At 33.7% G+C, this 22,228-nt stretch overlaps 2 protein-coding genes across 4 annotated transcripts in view; one reads left to right on the top strand and one right to left on the bottom strand.

Annotated features, from left to right (window-relative positions):
- Positions 1 to 2,015, top strand: part of tst (superkiller complex helicase subunit twister) — a 39,036-nt gene extending 37,021 nt beyond the window's left edge. For both annotated transcript variants that reach the window (XM_074183425.1, XM_074183424.1), the window contains one exon: positions 1,665 to 2,015. In XM_074183425.1, the coding sequence (XP_074039526.1) occupies positions 1,665 to 1,877 (213 nt within the window). In that variant the 3' untranslated portion in view covers positions 1,878 to 2,015. The remainder of the gene's footprint in view (positions 1 to 1,664) is intronic.
- LOC111517363 (transmembrane protein 209) lies at positions 1,963 to 22,206 on the bottom strand. 2 transcript variants are annotated; one of them, XM_023173501.2, is made up of 9 exons: positions 22,187 to 22,206; positions 21,797 to 21,940; positions 21,512 to 21,690; positions 21,332 to 21,457; positions 17,409 to 17,759; positions 16,645 to 16,778; positions 7,818 to 8,144; positions 2,724 to 2,936; positions 1,963 to 2,160 (listed from the first exon to the last, which is right to left on the bottom strand). In XM_023173501.2, exons 1-9 carry the CDS (start codon positions 22,189 to 22,191, stop codon positions 2,032 to 2,034), a joined length of 1,608 nt encoding a protein of 535 aa, XP_023029269.1. In that variant the 5' UTR covers positions 22,192 to 22,206; the 3' UTR covers positions 1,963 to 2,031. The 2 variants fall into 2 exon arrangements, with proteins under 2 accessions (XP_023029269.1, XP_023029268.1); XM_023173500.2 differs by lacking the exon at positions 22,187 to 22,206 and adding an exon at positions 22,000 to 22,176.
- Positions 22,207 to 22,228: the final 22 nt, after the last annotated feature.

The following is a 22,228-nucleotide window of genomic DNA, read 5'->3' on the forward strand; positions in this document are numbered from 1 at the left end:
TCTGTTGATTAATTTTGTTTGAATTGCTCTAATTAAATATTTTTCCAAGATAGGATCATTTGTATTACTATATGTTTCAAAAAGAAAATCACAAGCTGATATAAAGCTAGTCAAAGTATTCATATCACCATCATAATTAGGTATCGTATCGACAAACATTTTCAACATGCTCAGGGTAACTGTTGGGTTTACCGTTTGAGCAGGCGGAGTTTGACTTGGATTATTATTCACCATGATTTCAGATATGGAATTAGACACGTTTAAAGAACTGTTGAAGCTTTCTATTAACTCGTCTAAATTTGTTTGATTATTATTCATAAAGTTTCTCTAAAACTATTAATTTTTAACTAAAATTAAATAATTCCAATTTTCCTATCCAGGGAAAAAGAATTCGGGGAGGAAAGAAAGGATACTTGGACTCACCAATGTATTTCAATCTTCCGGTGATTCTGTTACCAGCTTATCTGCTTTGTTTGAAATGTCTGGACTCCTCCTTAGGCCCTCAGGTTAACTCAATCCCTTTTTGGTGCACAGGAACGAAGAAAGTCACTAAAAGTCTTGATAAGTGCCGAAGAGTAAAAACCCACGTTTTTCTAGTCCGAAATCGGTTTCGATGCCGTGTATTTCCGACGAAAAAACTGCACTTATCCTACCGACTGCGCCAGTTACGTATGCGATATACGAAAATACTTTTTTAAAAAGACTTTATTTTTGGACAAATACAACGTTACAGTTCAGGCGAAGTAACAAGAATGCCTGATTATTAAATTAACAATAATTTATAAGTTTCGTTTTGCCGACTTAGCATGTAGTCGCGTCTGGAACAGCGGATGTAACTCTATCCCTGCGTGATGCTCGGTCAGCGAACTCGGGTTCATAACTTGTAATATCCAGTCATCGGAGATAAACTCAAGATGTATAAACCTCTGAAGGAGCTAGCCACTTTTGCCAGCGAAAAGTCAGAAAGAAATTTCAAAAATCGATGGCCTTCAAATCCGAAAAATAGTGACACTAAAAACTCTGTGTGAATGTTGTTACTGACAGCTTGATCCCAATTTAGTTTCAACATCCACAGCATCCACAGACATTTGATATTTGTTGCAAATGATATTCTGGATCGTTTTATCCGGCTCGAAGGACCAACTGATGTTTTGAATTTTTCGTTAGTAAATTCTGTTGAACTTACAAAATCTTAATTTAACCTTGTTACATGCCACTGTCATGAATAGTTGCCGGATTCATATGAAAAACAAGTAATGGTAGGGAAAGGGCTTGAAAAATAATTATGAAATGAATTTCCTGAGGAATGCGTTGTTATGTCAGGACTTCAACTCTGAACATGTTTATAGTTAGAAACATCACTGGCTAAGATTGATATTTTTGGGAGATTTTTACCAATTCAAATAAAATTGTATTTATTTTCTTCTTATGTTGGGATTATGTATCTTATTGAACTGTAGTCATATGTTACTTAAATTGCTTATAAATATACCACTTGAAACCTAAATTGGTAATTGTGTGATACAAGGGTAGGGAATGAACATAGATTTCAGTGAAGAAAACAAAAGTAATTGTGATTTATCCGTATCAAAACCTCCTCCCAAAAACTATATTTCAAAATCTTCCCAATGATCTCAACAACTAACCTTGTAATAATTTTTTAGCCTTTTGCCGATATTATGAAACTGACTGAAATCCAAGAAGGGATTATAGTGAGATGTATTCAGCAGTTGAACGAAACTATCTGTGACGTCAGAGATGCTGCTAGAATTATCGGTGATCCTGAATTGCAGAGTAAAATGGAAGAAGCATCAACTGCTATCAAACGAGATATTGTTTTTGCAGCTAGTTTGTATACTCAAGGCGAGACTTTATGAGAGAGAAATGAAATATTAATGTCAAGTTTCTGCCATGACTAATGCCAAGTGTTTTTACTGCTCCAGTTCCTGAGAAAATAATTTGTTTTTTTATAAAAAAATATATTTATTGTGACAAATAAAATGTTTCATATGAAATTTATGATTGTTTTTCTCACTGGTCTATAACCCATAAAATGTTTACTCCAGCTCTTCCTAAGTTCACTCTTCCAAGCATGCCAAGCTCAATTTTGTTCACATGGTAGATGAAAAATAGAATACTGTGGAAGAGGTTGTTGTAACCCTGAAATAAGAAAAGTATAATTAATCAATGAAATGTAATGTTTATCAGGTTTAGTATAACAATATTATAACTCCTTCAAATCACAAAACCAAGAAAAATTGAATAGTTTGTTCCACTGTTCTGGAATATCAAGATGGACTATACCCCTCCATGAATGTGATTGAAGTAATTATAAAATGACAATTAATTAGTGCAATTCATTAATGTAATATCTACTTTACTTAATATTTCCTGAAAAGTTTATACAGATGTCTAGTGAACATCCTTCTTTCATTGAAAAGTTTCTATCCTTGAAATTGTAGGCCAAAAATATACCAATACCAAATATTGTTCTTATATGAATAGTTTAGCAGTCTGATGTTTTTAATGTCTTTTGATACTGAATATTGAAGTAAAACTGTTATGTTCAGGGATTTTTATTAGAAAAAAAATAAAATATTCTATGAACTGGATTTCAAGAAATTCTTATAGACTAACCCCATATACGTTAACATTTAATTTTTTCAGTATCATGGCATGATTCAAATCCTCCTAACAAAAATCCCTAAATCGAGCACACTTACCTTAACCATTTCATAAACTTTTCCTGCTACTATGACCCTGTAATGGGGTGGTTGTTCGGAAACCTGATGAATAAAAAGACTATTCTTCGTTAGGTCAGGCAGTTTTTCTGAAGCCCTTATGTAATGATGGCCGCTAAAAGCTTTAGTATCAGGCATGCTCGGTAAAGGCATCAGCTGTGTATCCAAATAGGAAGCTAATAGATGCATAACAATCTGTAACGTAAAATCAGCACCTATTCAGTTTGAAGTTCATTATTTAATATCGGACGCCAAGTGAAATTCAATATAGATCATTAGTATTATAATATTTAAGATTTTCATATTTTATTTTCTTCTGGTATATTTATCAATGTATTAATTTTATGGCCTATGCCTCCTTGAGCTTGCCACAATAAACCCGAAAGGGTTTATTGTGGCAAAGCGATGCCAATGACAGGTTATGCTCTGATGAAGCTGCTTGCAGCACCCTCCTTTGCAAGGGAGTCATTTCATGGAAAAAAAATCAAAAAAAGAATACATACTACTGATAATAATGGTAATAAAAAACAACGAAATATATACCCTTACCATATGTTCAAAAATTATCAAATAAAATCAACAAAACAGCAGAAAAATACAACATAACCATAGCACATCGATTACAGAATACAAATAACACCTTATACTCAAAATTAAAACCTGAAATCCCAAAAAATAAACAAGCTCACACAGTATATAGGATACTACCATACAAAGATTGTGAATGTAGCTATATAGGTCAATCCAAACAATACCTACAAAAAGAATACAAGCACACAAATATTCTAAAACTGACATTACAGCCTTGTCCAAACATAAAAAAAAATAAACATAAAAGTCGACTTTGACATGGTTGAAATTTTGACCAAAGAACGAAATTTAAACGTTTCCTTGAAATGATCCACATAAAAAAAGATCCCAATAGTATTAATAATAGAAGTGATATCAAGAACCTCAATCAAGTCTATAACAACTTACTAAAATAAAACAGATTTTTACATCAATTAGATTTTTCAAAAAGTGAACTAAAACTCACATACTATAATCGAAAAGGTCGAACATTCATTCCAATCAATTTAAAACATAGGGAAAAAACAAAAAAAAGGATAAGGGATAAAACAAATTTGACACCAAAAATCGAGTTCATACGTTCAATCACTATCATTTTAAACGAGAAAATGAAATAAGTACAAAATAGTAATCTTGTTCAATGATTTTGTAAGTAGAAATCATAAATGTTTCCTTCACATTAAGTTCTAGTCATATTTGATATTATATAACGAATTATGTTTTTAACCTCTTAACTTCAATATTGTACTATTTTTAAGATTTCAAACCTGAAGATAACATAGACAATTCCGAAACTTCGTTGAATAAAAATACATAGACTGAATAGGACCCTTATTCAAAAAAAAATAAAATAAACATATGTGGTGAAGAAACAAAGAGAGAAAATATATACACGGACATGTGTTTCTGGCTATTGGCCTCATCAGCGTGGTGCAGCCAAATGAAAAGATAGATAACAACTAGTTGCCAAAAATGAAAAAACATCACATATGCATGGTGTCACCAACAGGAGCTAACCGCACATTTGTGGTTTCAATAAGAAGACATTTTTTGAGTGATCTGTCCACGAATTTATCCCTTTTGATTTATATCATACACACTCGATATCATCTATATCTCTGTATTTATATCCTGGACCCGGAAGTCAGGCAGGTAGCTATAGCTGCCTACGTGGTGATGTTAGATGATGCCTGGGTCTTCTAATTGAAACCACAAATGTGTGGTTAGCTCCTGCATATATGATGTTTTTTCATTTTTGGTAACCAGTTGTTGTCTATCTTTACAATTGGCTGCACCGCCCTGCACTTTTTTTTAATTTATACATATACCTGTAATTTATGCAATTTATGGAATAAATAAATAAAAAGGAAAATTTAAATTATAGAAACAAAACAAAAACAAAAAGTTATGCATGTTATGAAATTTTGAGACAACAAAAATTAATTGGCGCTCCGGGGCAACCTGATTGACTCCAATGGGGGCGCATTTGCTTTTTCAGCTGCATGAAAACCCGAATAAAAATTAACTCAGAAAGGGACGTTTATTCAAAAATTTCAAATAACACATGTTCTTTACATGTATAATAGTTAGGAATATATTGAATACAAAGATGATATAGAGAAAGTGCAGAGAAGTTGCCCTCATTCATAGACTTTGCTCTTTAGCGAATATATCAGGGGCTCAGAGGTAAAGGTAACTAAACCAAAAACTATATTTTTTTGGGTTACATATCGCATCTACTTATTTTGGTACGTTATAATCCATGTGGCAATTGTGCCTAAGCGTACAGCTATTATTACGTGTATCCATCTATCGAGTAGTTTTTGAACTGACAAATAATCATAGAACGTGTGTGATAAAACTACCTAACCAACACAAACATAGCGGACGTCAACATGAGCAGTGATGAACACGAGCCTTTTGATTCGGATTCTAGCGATCAGGATAGTGATTATAATCCTGACTCATCAAGAAGTAAGTCTTCATGTGAGTTTCAAGAGTTTTTTTAATGTTTTATTGACCGAGAAGCAAATCGTTTGATGCAAAAATGACTTAGTAAAGAATATGGGTTAGGCACTTTTGCCCCACATTTTATTTAGTTTTCTTTTGTTTGGTACCTAGGCGAGAATAATGCAGAAAATGGTATGTCAGCTTTCAAAACTCATTCAAACTCCAAGAAAAGATTGCGAAGGCCTGAAACTCACGCGAGATTCATTAGGAAGGTGGCAAGGGAAAGAGGAGCAAAGTACAAGACAGAAAAAGGAAAAAATAAAGATGCAAAACAACTAGTTATTAGACCATGTTCTTGTAAAATGGAATGCCATTTGAAAATGTCTGATGAAAGGAAAAAAAGCATCTTTGACAATTTTTACACTCTCAACTGGACCATGAAAAATGCTTTCATTCAGGGTCAAATAAAAGTTACAGACAAAAAACGAACTTACACTAATAACCAAATATCACGGAGATCGAAAACCTGTGTATATACTCTACATGACGAAAATGGTTGCAACCAACGTGTCTGTAAATCCTTTTTCAAACAAACTCTATCCTTAACTGATGGAAAAATTTCATTAGCCCTGAAAAGAAAAGAAAATCCTGGGACACCCCTTCAGGATGGCAGAGGCAGGCATTCTCCTCCTAACAAAACAAATCTTGAAGACCAACAATTTTTATGTGACTTTATTAATCTTTTTCCGGCATATGAGTCCCATTATGCCAGAAAAGATAATATAAATAGAAAATTTCTGTCACCGACTCTAAACATGTCAATAATGTACAGAGAATATAAACAAAAATGTTCAGATAGCTCTAGACAACCTTTGTCCCTATTCATGTTTCGCTATATTTTTAATACTAAATTCAATTTACAGTTTCATGCACCTCATAAGGATACGTGTTAGAAATGTGATGCTCTTAATGCGGAAATAAAGTCATCTGGTACTTCAGAAGACCGCAAACGTGTCGCATATACCGAGCTGGAATTTCACCAAAGGCGAGCACAAGCAGTTAAGGCAGATAAAACCCAAAATGTTTCCAAAGCAAAGGGATCTGATAGGAGAATTTCTGTCTTGGTGTTTGATCTTCAAAAAACTCTTCCGACGCCAGAGTTACAGACAGGCGTGGTTTACTACAAACGACAACTTTGGACGTACAATTTGGGCATCCATGATGAAGTTTTGCAAAAGGGATTCATGTATGTATGGAGTGAAAATATAGCTTCCAGGGGGTCTCAAGAAGTAGCTTCATGTTTGATAAAGCATTTATCAACAAATTTATCTGCACAAACAGAACATTTGCTATTGTACAGTGACGCATGTGGTGGTCAAAACCGAAATATCAATATGGCTGTTATGTTGAACGATTACCTCCAAAAAAGTACTACATCACTAAAAAGTGTTGAACAAAAATTTTTTGTGCCCGGTCACAGTTTTAGTTCTTGTGATCAGGATTTCGGCATTATTGAAAAGAAAAAAGATACCATGACCGAATTTTCAGTCCTGAAGATTGGATATCCATCATTAAATCTGCAAAGAAAAGAAATCCAAAATTCGAAATGACAACAATGAGGTGCAACGACTTTTTTAGTAGTAAATCTCTTACACAAAAAATAACAAACCGGAAAATATTTACAACTGGCGAAAAAATAGAATGGCTAAAAATACAGCAAATAAAGTACATAAAAAATGAACCCAAAAAGATTTATGTAAAATATACCACTCAGGAGGAAGGTTTTTTTATGAGGTTGACCTAAGCAAAAAATCTAAAGGGCGACCATTAAAGAACACAGTCAATGACCTGGACCTTCTTTATCCAACTGGTAGAGCAATAACAAGGAGAAGAAGAAAGACTTGCTATATTTGCTAAAGTTTATTCCACCAGAGTTCCATGATTTTTATGAAGGGCTAAGGGATAGTTCTGAGACAGTTGACAATGATTTGGCTGAAGAAGCTGCTGAACAGGAATTAATATGAAATGTTAGAGTATCATTAGTCATTATGTTTCGTTCTGTTGGGGCCTAACCCACTTGTTATTTTACATTTTTTGTAACAGCAAAGGTGCCTAATACTAATATCAAAACATAGGATATATTTTTTTTCATAGCATAATGTGATTTAGAACTTTCTCTATGAAATCGTGAAATAATTCTCTTGACCTTTCATCAAAAGGTGCATTTTATAATTTGGTTTCGACTATACCCCAATGTAACAAAAAACTGCGGTATTGTGGCTTAGTCACCTTTACCTCTGAGACCCTCATATATTGTTCAGAAAAAACAAGCATCTTTTTGGAGAAAATTACTGTAATAAAAAAAGATGAATGAATCATTGCCAGTTTAAGATATATGATGGAATCGGCCGATACTTGATGAAAATCCATGAAATCCAAAAAAAAACACTTTATCGTGAGAATTTCACTAAACAGCTGTTTAGTGTTTGTATCATAAACCGTAGATGGACTTGGTCTTTTGATTACGATTACCTGATGAATAAATAAACAACTTACTGCACAATCTGTAGGCAGTGAGACATCCCAATCTTTTCCATTGTAGGTACCTCCTCCATTCCACTTGAACTCACTGATGCAGCCACCTCTTGCCAGTTCCCTGATGCGTTTCACCAAATACTCCTGATTTGCCGTTATTTCCAAGAAAGGCAGCAGTGTAGGCAGCGAAGGTATGAATTGGGCGACTGCTGATGTTTGGGCTGTTTTCCTAAGTCTCTCTAAACCTACGCCACCTATCTTAATATCCGATAAGCCATGGGTGTCTAGAGAGTCATTTATTGAGTCAAATTCCTTGACAAGTCTTTCAATAATAGTTTGGGAAATCCACTGAAAAACACAAGATAGACATTGATTGGTCATTAAGTACCTTCGAGAACTAAAAGAATTGGCGGATATCAATAGGTTGTCTCTACAAGATTGAGATAGAAAAATGTATTTAATGAAAGTTGTCATCAATATACAATGTTCAATAAATGTGTGATTCACTCAAGTTGTATTTTTTTTAAATGCAACTTCCATGTTTTCACTCTATTGATTTACTTCAAAAGACTTGTTTTTAAAAAAAAAGCCTGTCTGGATTTACACTGGGTGGTTCGGAAGTTATCTCCTACCCGGTCAAATGGCATAGGAAAATTTGTTCAATAAATAACGTTGAATGTAGAATAACTTCATTTCCAATTCACGTTTTTTCATGTAATTCAATGTTATGTGAACATAGCTGTTTCGAGAGGGTTTTTTCTTCAAGTTCGTATCTTTGTTTAGAGCAGGTGTCTGCAAGTAGTTTTAGGTGGGGTCTGGTAACTGTGAGAAAATTTTGACGAGGTCCAGAAAAAAACAACTGATAAAAATCAAGTGCTATCTATGTATTATTCTGGTTTCAAATCAAATTCTGAATTATAAAACACAAGAATAAAATTATAAAATTAATGTGAGAAATTACACCGACGGTCTTGAGCCACTTTTTTATAGTTTGGTTTTATAGTTTGGTGCGATAGGAACAGCAAATTCGAAGTGTGCGTCCGTTGATCTCGAAAGATATTTGTTTTTCAAAAAATTATTCTTTGAGAAAGATGTTTCACGTACATATGTCGAGCCAAACAAAGTGGCCAAATCTATAGCTAGATTCTTGCAATTTTCATATTTTTCTGGAACATGTTTAGTCCAAAATTCTTCAGTGGATACCTTTTACATATTTGCAAAGACACATCTTGCAAATCAATTATCTCTATTTGAAGTGATGCCTTTGGCAGCCACATCCGTCCATTCTGCTGCTACATCAACTTCAAATGATAATTTGAGAAACAGAGATAGCTTGCCCATCTCTACAAAATCTTGGAATCTTGTAGCAAAATCGTTCCTATGATCGGTCAGAAATTTTACCAACACTGCAATGTCTTCTTCAGAGTTATTTTTATATTAAAGAATTGTCGAAATATGAATTAATTCTTGTCTTTTTCAAAGATATCCAGCTTGCAACGAAAAGCAGACACGTTTTGTATCAGATCACATATTAATTTTCCATTTCCTTGTGATTCTATGTTGAGCGCATTTGAATATTTCAAAATATCTTTTAAAAAAGCCACGACCAACATATTACGCTTGTTTGTGCTTTCTGACTCCCTCCGTATCTAAGTTTTGAAAGAAGGAGGTTACTTCATCTTTTATCAGCCAGAAACTTTCAATAACTTGACCTGTACTTAGCCAATAAACATTTTGTCGTGTTGCATATAGGTTACAATGACCAAACACAGCTTAATACGACATTGGTTATGATATACTGAATTAAGCGTCCACATTCAATATCTTTTCAAAGAATTATATCATTTATGAGGACTCTGCTATATTTAATATTCAAGTACATAATACTACTCACACCTGATATAGAACGGTCATATAAGGGCTGGTATGGCGTCTGCACAAGATGACCAGCTATTTACTCCGCAAGAAAACGTGAATTCTATATGTAAACACTGCTCGAAAAAAGTCAAAAATAAAGTTACCTGTATAAAGTGTTGTGAAAGTTTCCACCCAGCTTGTCTGAATCAAGCTAGTGAACTCAAAAGGGCTGAATGTAAACACGAACCCGATCAACAAACCACTGATACAGAAATGACAGAAGAAACGTACCTCAAAGAAGAAAAATTATTGCGACAAATTCTGATGGACAAAGATATCATAATCTCGGACAAGTGCCTAGTGATTCAGCTACTTGAAGAGAAAATCGTATTCCTTGAAGAAAAATTGTTACCAACGTTGTTGCTGTAAAAACAGGAATAGTAGATAAGGCAGACAAAACAATGAGTGAACAACACAAAAAAAATAACCATGACAACTATAGTAAAAACAATGAAAGTTCATTATCTATGAATGTGGGGAATACCAACCTACAGGGTGATACAAACATGCACGTAAACCAAGTGGCAGCGGAAATTATGAGAATTCAAACCAAACAAAAAGTAAGTGAGATAATAAATCTCACTAGTGACTTAGACAACAATAACAGACCCTCAAGTTCTGCTACCAACAAAGCAAATACCCCGAATGATGCTGACGGATTCATCCCAGTAATGAGAAAGAGAAAGATGAAAAATAGCAACATAGGAAGTGGTAAAGGTGATAACGAATTCCATGGAATCGGAAAATCAGATAAAAAAATTTGGCTATTTTTATCAAGAGTACCGGATGCAGTAACAGAAGGCAATATCAAAAATTATATCAAAAAACGCACCGACTCGCAAGACATCCACGTGAAAAAACTCGCAACACACTTCACTGGCATCAACAACCAAGCTTTTATGATAGGTGTCGAGCAGTGCTTGCAGCAAAAAGTCTACGAATCCGACTTCTGGCCTTCGACATACACTTCGACCGCTTCAACTTCAAACTAGGGCAGCGATTTCTGGACAATGCATCAAGCCACCAACCCCGAGAGAACCAGTGCAAACAAACCACCGAAAATTTTCGGAATCCAGCCTCACCCAGGATTACCATGACAAGATAAGAAACACACTTAAATTTAAGCTAGTTCATCTGCATAGTCAAAGCTTAGCAAACAAAATTAACATTCTAGAATTATTCTGTAACATCCACGACCCAAGCTTCCTCTGTATATCCGAGCACTGGATGAGCGAAGATCAAATGAGATCCACCATCATATCAGGCTACCAACTTATCTCTAGTTATTGTAGGACGAAAATTACACATGGGGGCACAGCAATATTTGCTAAATCCTAAATCAGCAAGAATTGTGCCAATATCCAATGTCTAGTGGACTCATCCTCGGAACTTCACTTTGAGTGTTCGGCTATTAGCATCCAAAAAAGTACATGTATCATCACCCTATACCGTAGTTCATCAATAGACTCAGACCCACAAGCCTTCCTTGACAAATTGAGCAGTACCTTGAATTACGTAACAGCTAAGTATACATACATCATTCTCTGTGGTGACTTCAATATAAATTTCATGGGGAATTGTCAATATAAAAAACAACTCTTTGATATATTTGAAATGTACAATCTGAAACTACCATATGATGGACCAACACGTGTTGCGCAATATGGTAATAAAACATGCTCTAGCGGACTAGATTATATCGTAAGTAATATTGAAAATATCTTTTGTAAACTAACCTGCCTGGGCGCCTCTGATCATCTAGCATAACTCATGTCTTGGTCTTCGGAAAAAACACCAGACCGAAGGGAACAAAACATTGTACAAAGGAAAATTAACAAACAAACTCTTGCCCAATTTAAAAACCTTTATGAAAATACAATGACAGAAAATCCCCATGAAGTAGATGTTGACAGCATATTCAATAACTTCATGGTGAACTTCCAGTGGTGTTTTGACAAAGCATTCCCAAAACAAATAATATTACAAAAACAATTAAAACCAGGAAAAATACCCTTTTCTGCAGAACTACATTCCGAACTAAGACAGCTGAGAGATCTGAACTGGCTTAAGAAAAGAGTTAATGACCCTACTATATCAGAACATTATAAAAATGTAAAAAAATCTGTGGATATAAAAATTTGCAAAGAAAAAAAACAATATCACTCTGACTTAATTAACAAATCAAATAATAAAGCCAAATCTCTCTGGAGATTAGTTAATGAAAAAATGGGCAGGATCAATCAGAAAAAAGAAATCACCCTTACTGTGAATGGGACGAACTTGACAAAGAATACCGATATAGCAAACCACTTTGGGGATTTTTTCGCAAATTCTGTCAGTAACACCATACAAAGCCTCAATTTACCAAGAAATATGTGTACAACTAACGACATACGAAGCGCAAAATCTATGTTTTTTGCGCCAGTCAACGAACATGAAATAAAACAAATAATACTAACAATGAAAAAGAAATACTTTGTAGGAATTGATGAAATACCAGCTATTGTACTAGAAGAATGTGTTGATAAAATCTCCATTCAATTATCTGAGATCACTAACTTATCTGTCACCCAAGGTGTGTTTCCAAATAAATTAAAAACTATCAAGACCATCCCTGTGTTCAAAAAGGATGATCCCCAATCTGTCGAAAACTATAGGATGATATGTATACTTAGCTGCTTTTCCAAAATCATTGAAACAGCCGTGTATAATCAGATAATCAACTACCTCAATCAAAATAATATAATAACCCCATCCCAACACGGCTTCCGCCGCAATTACTCGATAGAAACCGCTTCAATAGAACTGACACAATACATCCACGAAAATATCGACCAGAACAAATATGTGGCAGGAATCTTCTTCGATCTGACTCGCGCCTTCGATACAATCAACCCTGAATATCTAAAAATTAAATTAGAAGTGATGGGCATCAGAGGACCAATCCAGTCATGGATCCAATCTTATATGACGGGCAGGAAACTCAAGGTTCAGATTGAGGATGAGTTTTCTAGTGAATTCGATACCTTCATTGGTACCCCTCAAGGAGGGGTGTTAGGCCTACTTTTATTCCTACTATATGTGAACGACTTACCCTCATATATAAATCATGGACGCGTATTCATTTACGCAGACGACACAACAATTATAGTTGCAGCTGATGGCCTATCTGAGCTGGAAATTTCAACACAAGCAGTCATGAGTAACTTCGCACAATGGTGCAAAAGAAACCATCTTATTATAAACGAGAAAAAAACTGTGATGATCGAATTTACTGCACCGCTGAAGAATGAAAACAATTTAAAACTATTAACTAGCACTAACACTATAATTTACTCATCCAAATGCACCAAATTTCTTGGAATAGAACTTGACCATAAATTGAACTTCAACAAACAAATTGACTGCCTATGTAAAAAATTGAATAAACTTTACTTCGCGATGAATAGTCTGAAATCGAATTTTTACCAATGTCAGCTGATTAACTTATACTATGCCTTAGTCTACTCAGCAACATAATCGTGTGGGGCAGGGCGACCGAGATAACGAGAGTATTCATTCTGCAAAAGCGATTCATTCGCCTGATATTCAACTTGGACTTTAGGGAATCATGTAGAGAGACTTTCAGGACAAATAGCTTGATGACTTGTACAAGCATTTACCTCTACAAGCTATTAAATTATACCCACCAGCACAAAAATAAGTTTCAAAAAAATAGTGATGTCCACCAATACAACACTCGAAACAAAAACAATGTCCACTTAAGCAAATTCAACCGTCTGCACCTGAAAAAATCTCCACTCTATGCAGGAGGATATTTCTATAACCTGCTACCAGATGAAATAAAAGCAAATGAAAATATAGTCAAATTCAAATCCACCTTGAAATCATTTTTGATTGACAACTGTTTTTATTCCCTAACAGAGTTTACTGAACAATTACTAAAATGAAATAACATTCTCATCCCCTACATAGCACCAGGCATTTTATTCCCAACTCTACATGTACGAACTTTAAAAAAATATGTATTGCATTATTGTATTGTTAGTATTTTTAGGTGTATTTTTCGTTTTTTATTAAGATGTATTGTAATTTTATCCTGATTCGCAACCGAACATGGTTATTAGACTTATCTCATGTCATGTAAATGATTCGAAGAGATCAATAAATCTATCTATCTATCTAAGTAAACAATAACAAGCCAAGTTTAGGATGTGTGGTAATTTTCAAAGCAAAATATGTACATGTGCAGACAGTTTTTTTTAGTCAGTATGATCAGCAGGGTATTACAAAAAAATTGTTATTTTAGATGACAAGATTCACAAGAAGGGAAATTATGACTGAACTGAGATATTGTCAATAGTAATCAATATTCCAAAATTTATATTTTGACTGATCCCTGTAGATCATTTTGCTTTTATAAACATAAATTTTAAAATCTCTAGACTTTTGATAGTTGTGATTGGACCAATTCATTTACTAATTTATGCAAAAATATCAGTTTATTGTTATACAAAAATATCAGTTTGTTGTTATGTCTACGAGTTTCCAGAGTAAGGATATTAAAAGTATTGAGCATCCCAGAATAATCAAAGTTCAAACCATTCGATACTGATTTGTAGGAAAGACATTTCGTTGATTTTTTTCTGAACTTATTCAAGAGTATCCTTGTGCACATTTTGGAGACCAGACTATTGATGCATTACCCCGCCTAGTTTTAAAACTGAATTTTTCAAGTGATCTTTCAGTTATAATATATGCCAAGTGATATGGGACCATAATAAGTTTCAGTAATGGACGTCTTCTCCAGCATCATAATAAATATATAGTTCTTTCCTTTTGTCTTAGCTTAGGTAGAATATTTTGTGGTTAAGTGGAAGAACAACTTGGTAGCACTTCTGCTGAGTTGAACTTCACCTTTTGTATATCAGCAACTGGTTCAATTAAAATATATGTATGAAACTACAGCTGAGAAACAACGACCATTATTATTATTATATTCCAGTCCAGAACGAACAAAAGAAGCACATTCGTCTGAAGCCATTGGAGGTACTATTTTATATATGCTTATTTGAAAAGCATAGTTTGATGAGCATATTATGGCAATGGCAAAGAAATTGTCATCTGGGTGTTATGCTATCAGAGTTATTAGAAATGACATCGGTTATCTTATTGCTAGAAAAGCCTACTTTGCTCTCCTGGAATCTCACATTAGATATGGGATAGCATTTTGGGGAGCCTGCTCACAAGCGTTGTTCTCAATGATCTTTAAGCTACAAAAGAGAGCACTGAGATACATATGCCATGTTAATCACCAAACTTCATGTAATAAATTTTCACATTTTTCATAAGCACCACAAAGTGGAAAGAATATTGTGACGAATCTGAAGCCGCCCATGACCGATACGCCGGCTCATCGAAAAAAACACATGACCTCACCGCGAAACTCTAATCGAGTACCGAACCGTCTACAATATTCTCGACCCAAGAGAGGAGTTCAGAAAGTGAATCGAGCGGCTAAACAAGAAATTCAAATCTGTTTTTCCGTTAATCAGCTGTCGCCCCCATACGAACGACAACTCTCAGAGGTTGAGAAACTTGTGCGAGCTAAGGACTAACGAGGTCTTTCCTTTTAACGTGTGATTCCTAACACGATTGCAGAATCATCCCAACTTCAACTAGATAAATTCACTCCCAGATAAATTGTGGAAATAAATTAAGCGTTAGTTGCTAAGTGTTGTACTAAATGAATTGTGTTTGTGATTATTAAAATATTGTTGGAAATAAATTAATTAAGACAGTTAATTCATAATTTTTCACAATACGTTTTATCTTCCTTTTGAACACTCCAACGCACCCCTCCGAGGGGGTGCGTACTACAAAAAATCTGATTAGTCCAAAAGGTATCCCCCTTTAATTAGAAATCGACGTGTCCGAGGTTTTTTTAAAAATCTTACTTTTTATATTCAAAAACGCCTCTGTTAAGTTTTCGTTGCTACACACTGTATATAAAAATGTAAAAGTGGTGGGTTCTACGGTTCACGAAAATCTGTGTAGTAATAAATTATTATCTAAATCTTGTTTACGATAAATTCCATCAATTCTGTATACAATATACTCTAAGTATTTTCGTTGAATTGATTCGAGCAGATGAATGTGATTCAAGTAAATAGGAGACCAAATCAGCAAGCCATATTCTAAGTGCGTTCTCACATATGAGGTACTGAGAGCAATGAGACTATCTTCATTTTTAAAGTGTACAGTTTCTAAAAATCAAGCCAAGAATTTTTCGCTGCCGATGCGGTTTTGATTATGTGCGATGAGAAGCTCAATTTGGAGTCAAAATTAATGTCGAGATCTTTTGTTACATCACAATATGAGCCTGCAATGCTAGCGTTCTTATCGCAATCCACAATTCAAAATTTTTTTAATCGTCTGCAAATATTGCACACTTGTTCACAAGATAATCGGTGATGTCATTGATAAACAAGTTAAACAACACAAGGCACTGAGAACCTTGCGGAGCACCCGAGATCACAATGATTGGGCAAAAATAAAGTTGTTGATATGAACATATTCAAATCTATCAGCAAGAAAACTATTTAAAAACTCTCAGATTCAAATAAGAGAGATTCCAGTTTAGCTAGTAGCATTCTATGGTTTATTTGGTCAAAGGCTCTCGAAGAACTGCTTCAGCAGAGTAGTAATTGGCTCAGAACAATTACAAGGCTACAGCCAAGGGGAAGAGACAGCACGTCATGGTTTATGTTTATGTTAGTAACTAGATCAAAGGAGGCAACCGAAATTACATGCAGAAGAATATGACAATCATCCAACAAACAACAAATCAAAATAGAAAACAAGATCGTTGGAATGATTGTCATGAGAAAATGAGAAGAAAACAACATATAATTGAAGAGTAAATACTCACCACTCTTAAGTTCTCATTCCATTGAGTCAATGCCACACTATCAACATTTATACGAGTCCACACTTCTAGTGCCGATATTTGCGAGCTTGTTATTTTACCGTCACCTTTAATGTTAGGGCTACCAGGAGATTTAGCTGAAAATACTATAAATTTTCATCTGCTATCCTAAATATACGTAAAGTTTTAATAATAAATAATTCAACTGTTTTTTGTCAATATATTATATCAGGGTTGAACTCTTTTTGAAAAATCTAACAACTTGATTACTTGGACAATCAGATAGTATAAAGCTTACTGCCAGTGGCGGCGTTAACCATTGCGAGGCTCCAGGGTGCAGCAAAAGACAAATTTTTTGACGTTTTAGTCCAGTTTTAAGCCAAACTTGTGTTATTTTTTTGTTTTTGTCAATACCTCGAATAAAATGAAGTCCTGAATGTTAACTGCCAACATTATCATTGGAATACTCAAGAACAGAAAAAAAAAACGAAATTTGCCATATATTGTAGTAGTATTTTCATTACTTGAACTTCAATGTATAATGAGTGTTATTCATTTAAATACTCCATGATGACAAAAATTGTCCTTTTTTAAATTTTTTTCATAGAAAGTATTACATTTACAAACCTTTTTATTGAAAGGTTTTTTTGAGCAAGATAATATTCTCATTAAAATATACACAAGTTTAGAGAAAGTAGAACGGCAGTTGACTCCCAAATTTGATTTCATTTGATACCTAAAATGATGGATAAGATCAATATACGTACTAGCTAACTGGCTCGAGAGCTGATATTGACACTTCTTCAGAAATGATGATACATCCTTTGCAGTCTTAGTAACGGGATGACTCCAAAAGGAACTCAATAAGTTTGAAGATTGTTGAGATTTATTAGCTAATTTTTGAACTTTTTCCATTTCTTCATACTCTTTTAGGTATTTGTTGAGAGAATTCTCATCTGTAATAAATTCAACTGATGATGCTTCACAAAAAGATGTCTTCATAGAGGAAGTCTTTGAGGCAGAATTTGGTGGTGACCTGTTTGAGAACCTTGTTGTGTTTGTCTCAGGAGTACATTTTAAGTAAGTCCAAGAAGGTGAAGATATTGAAAAATTAATACCTGCAAAACAAATTGAAAATTCAATGTCTCTGAATAATATATAGCTATTCGAAGTCTATGCACATGGATCTCGCAAACAGTGAGAGAAAGTGAGTAGATTAAATTGTGTATTTTTTGTTGTATTTTCACTTTGCCGCTGGAACTTTCATTGTGTTATCAGAATAACAATCATAACATTTTTGTACAGGGTGTCGTCAGAGTTGTGGCACCCTCAACACTGAAATTTTAAATAAGTGCTGTAGTACTTTTTTAATCGGTATTCAAATTTCAAAACTAAATATAAAAGACCAATTGTTCGACTGAAATGAAAGTAAATTATTGATATCTTGTAAGGGTTAAGTGGAAGAACATTTTCCGTGACGTACTGCATTACGTATGATGAACTTTGTCTCTTATTTCACTTGCTAGTTTTCATATATGAGTTATGTTGTTTTTTTTCATTTATGAAATAATAAAGACAATATTATTATTATTATTATATAGTACAATAGTAGATATTGAAACTTGAATCCAAAACCATTGGGAAGCCCTTAGAAGTAGCTGAAGCATTTGCTGAGCATTTTTCAAAAACCGCCGAATCTCTCACTTTGGACTAAACTTATCACCGCCTTGCACTACAAGTACTAAGCTTAATATTCTCTATCCATACGAAGACAGTCCGATAACTAAACGTGAGATACACGATACCCTAAAATTAATGAAAAATAAAAAGTCATCAGGCGTTGATGATCTATCTATGAGTACTATTAAGAGCATAATATATAATCGACCTACTCACTTATCTTTTCAATCAATCATTCATCCAAGGATATTTTCCTGATGAATTCAAAAAAGCTCTAATTTTACCGTTGTTTAAAAAAGGTAGTAGAGACGAAATAGATAACTACAGACACATTTCTCTGCTTTGTGAACTTTCCAAACTATATGAGAAATTAGTGGCTAGCAGAATTATCAGCTATCTGGAAAGTAATACCCTGCTATCAAACTGCCAACACGGTTTTAGAAAAAATCATTCTATTGAAACAGCTAACTATTGTTTTCTCAGTCATATTTATGAAAAACTTGATGAAAATGATTTTATTATCAGTGTGTTTTTTGACCTGTCAAAAGCATTTGACACGGTATCAACTAATTTTGTGTTGACCAAATTAAGTGTGCTTGGTTTGCCTAATAACATAGTACTATGGTTTAAGTCTTACTTGAGTGGTCGTAGCATAATTGTAAAGCAAATAAATTCAATGTCTAATGAACGCGAGGTTAGATTGGGGGTTCCCCAAGGCTCTGTTCTTGGTCCCCTATTGTTTTTAATTTTTGTCAATGATCTGTCGGAATATATGAGTGATTGCTATTTAACTATGTTCGCTGACGACACCACCATTACAGTCGCTGGACCTACTACAGATGATTTGCCAACAAGAGTTAGACTGATTATAGACCAGTTCACAAGCTGGTGTGATCGTAATCGTCTAGTTCTGAATACCTCAAAGTCGGTATCGATGAGATTTTATAATAGAAGTAGGGGTACCATAAGTGAATTAGCTCAGTGCGATAATATCAATATCAATGCAGCAAACGAAGTTAAATTTTTAGGAACAATTTTGGATGAAACATTAAGTTGGGATCAACTTAGTGTTTCATCCATCCAACAGTGTCTGTAAAAAACTAAATAAAGCATATTTTGCGATCAAGCAAATGAAAAACTGTGTTGACCAACAAGGTCTATTGGCAATCTATTTCGCTATGGCTTATTCCCATATTTCACTCAATATAATGTCTTGGGGTTCTGGTAGAGATTTTAATAGGATATTTGTAGCACAAAAACGTATTGTAAGATTGATTTTCAATATGGAATATAGAGATAGCTGTAAACCGATATTTGTCAGAATGCAACTATTATCGGCACCATCAATTTATCTGTTCAAATGTGTTAATTTTGCGAGAAAAAATCTGTCCACTTTTGCAACCAATGCATCATCCCACAATCATAACACGCGGCATGGTAGCTTATTGAGAATACCAGCCCACACCACATCTAAATTTAAAAACTCTCCCCAGTATAGTGCTATTACGTTTTATAATAAACTACCCAACTTTTTAAAAAACTCCAAATCAGACAATATTTTTTATAAAAGTACTAAGGAATTTTTTATTGAAAAATGTTTTTATAATGTACAAGAGTATCTGGATGGCAACTTCAGCTGAGTTTAATTTTGTTTAGTATACTAACAAACTCTCATTGAGATTTCAAACTTTATATCTTACTTACTTGCTATATTTTAAATGTATATATTTAGTATAAATAGTACCTGTTGACATACCATATGTACATATTGTACCTCAGTGGCTAAATAAATTATTATTATTATTATTCTAAAGAGTTTCGATAATCAGATAATGATTGAATGAATTATTATTTTTTTAATATGCCCTGATAATCACTGAATGGAAGCAATTCTTACTCTCTTTATATACCATCAAAAAGACTTCAGCAAGTACTTGAAGAAAGTCCTCTTAATTTTACATGTTGTACAACTTCCAGAAATTTGTGAAAATTTTATATTGTATGTTCAATCCCGGCTTTAGCACTGTTCACTCCAGAGTTTAAAGAGACTAATGGAAAATATATACGTTATTGTTCATGAAGGATGAGCTGGTATTGACTTCAAACTGTAAATTAATTCATTCCTCTTAATTTTAAGCTCATATGAAGCTCCTGGGAGAAGTTGCATATTCCAGAAACCAATAATAAAAGATCAGACAAGTTCTTTGTTGTGAAAATTCTAAAGGAATAAACTTATAAACATTGACTTTCACGGTAGGAGTCATGATTGTAAAGATAAAAATCTGGAATAGTAGGCTATGTTTGAAAGGAACTTGTAGTTCAACATCCACTACTATGCTTCATCTACTACTGCATTCAACATCTTCAATATTATAGGCATTATAGGCATCATATTTTTCTTGAACAATATTTTTTTATTATGGATTGACTTCCGCTTAAATAAAGAGAGCCGAAATGGGGACTGGGAATGAACATTTGAGTTTTCTTAAACTTTCAGAAGTTGTAGGAAACAGGAAATCTTCACTTAAATTGAAAAATTGTGATTTCAACATGAAATGTTTGACAATAATAAGAGTGTAATTATCGGGGTAGTTTAAAAAAAATATAATTTATTTGATGACCATTAAATTACCAAAAATTTCAGTAATTTCAAAAATGTTTCAATAATATATGAACATAAATAAAAATTGCTATAAAAAAATACAGATCATATTCAAAAAGTTCAAATTTAGGGTGGCCCAAGTGATATGACATCCAGAGTAAAAAGTTCTATTATCATATTCTGATAGTGCAATTGAGGTTCCATTGCAAATATACAAAATGCACTGAAAAATAAAATTTCAAAATTTTCGTTTTTCTCTGTATGTCCGGAACCAAAATAACTAAATCACTTTTGACATTCAATAGCCGAAAATAGGCAAATGAGTCACAATTTAACCTATTCCTTCTCTTGCCGTTTAGAGATCCCCACACATAGACTCGAATTTGAATAGCCCTGTATATAACTTACTGTCTAGTTGTGATACATTTGATAACTGGCTAACAGAGCTGATAGTTCCTGGAGTATTGGCAAAACTATTTACTGGAGTACTGTTTATACTTTTTGTTGGAGACTGACAGATTTTGTAGTCTGGATCTAAAAATTGTTATATTGTTCGGTGAATTAAAATCACAATGTTTTAAAACAAACCTGAATCCTTGACATTCAGCAAAACTTTCTGCTCTGGTGTGATTAATATTGGTTCAGAAAAACTTAGTGATAATCTAGCTATTTTTACAATATGATAGAAAAAGTTCAATGTCAAAATTACCAATAGAGAATATTCTAGATATAGCAAATAGTTGAAGTAATAAGGACAAGCATAAGACCTGAAAGAGAAATTGAAATCAGGTAACTGTAAAAAACTTAGTAACTTATTTAGATTTCTTCAATGACTGTTCATAAAGGGGTTTTTGGCTATAACTTAATACTCACAAGTCATATAAAATAATTGCTATGAATATGAAATTTAGAGTAGTCCACGTAAAACTTTTTTTGATTACTCGTCGATTTTGATTTAGTATTAGACTTCTTTCCAAAACCGGAGAACATGTTGGTTGCAATACTCGTCGATTGGGCCTGTATAACAGAATAAAAATCAAATAAATAGTTCTTTTGCATGTATCATTAAAACTCACGTTTGGCAATTCATGATGATTACAATTTTACGAATAAAAAATTATACAGACTAAGTCATTTACAAAAAAATTAGAATTAATTTACTAAATCAAATTAAACTTTTTAAATGAAAAAACCCGGCAAATGCACATCTCACACTCATCGCTCATACCAATTACCAACTAATAAAATTAAAATTAACCTCACTTCATGCATGTTTTCACGAAATCTCAGATTACTACAATCCTG

This window comes from Leptinotarsa decemlineata, unplaced genomic scaffold (genome assembly GCF_025532065.1).
Source record: "Leptinotarsa decemlineata unplaced genomic scaffold, Ldec_3_MD MMD2_tig00026340_RagTag_RagTag, whole genome shotgun sequence".
NCBI lineage: Eukaryota > Metazoa > Arthropoda > Insecta > Coleoptera > Chrysomelidae > Leptinotarsa > Leptinotarsa decemlineata.

What these genes read in the sequence shown, in the direction of transcription:
- LOC111517363 (XM_023173500.2), bottom strand. An exon ending in AAATGTATCACAACTAGACA is followed by an intron (nt 17,760 to 21,331) that starts GTAAGTTATATA and finishes TTTGTTTTGCAG; the next exon opens with GTATTAATTTTTCAATATCT. An exon ending in CACTGCCTACAGATTGTGCA is followed by an intron (nt 2,937 to 7,817) that starts GTAAGTTGTTTA and finishes TTTACGTTACAG; the next exon opens with ATTGTTATGCATCTATTAGC.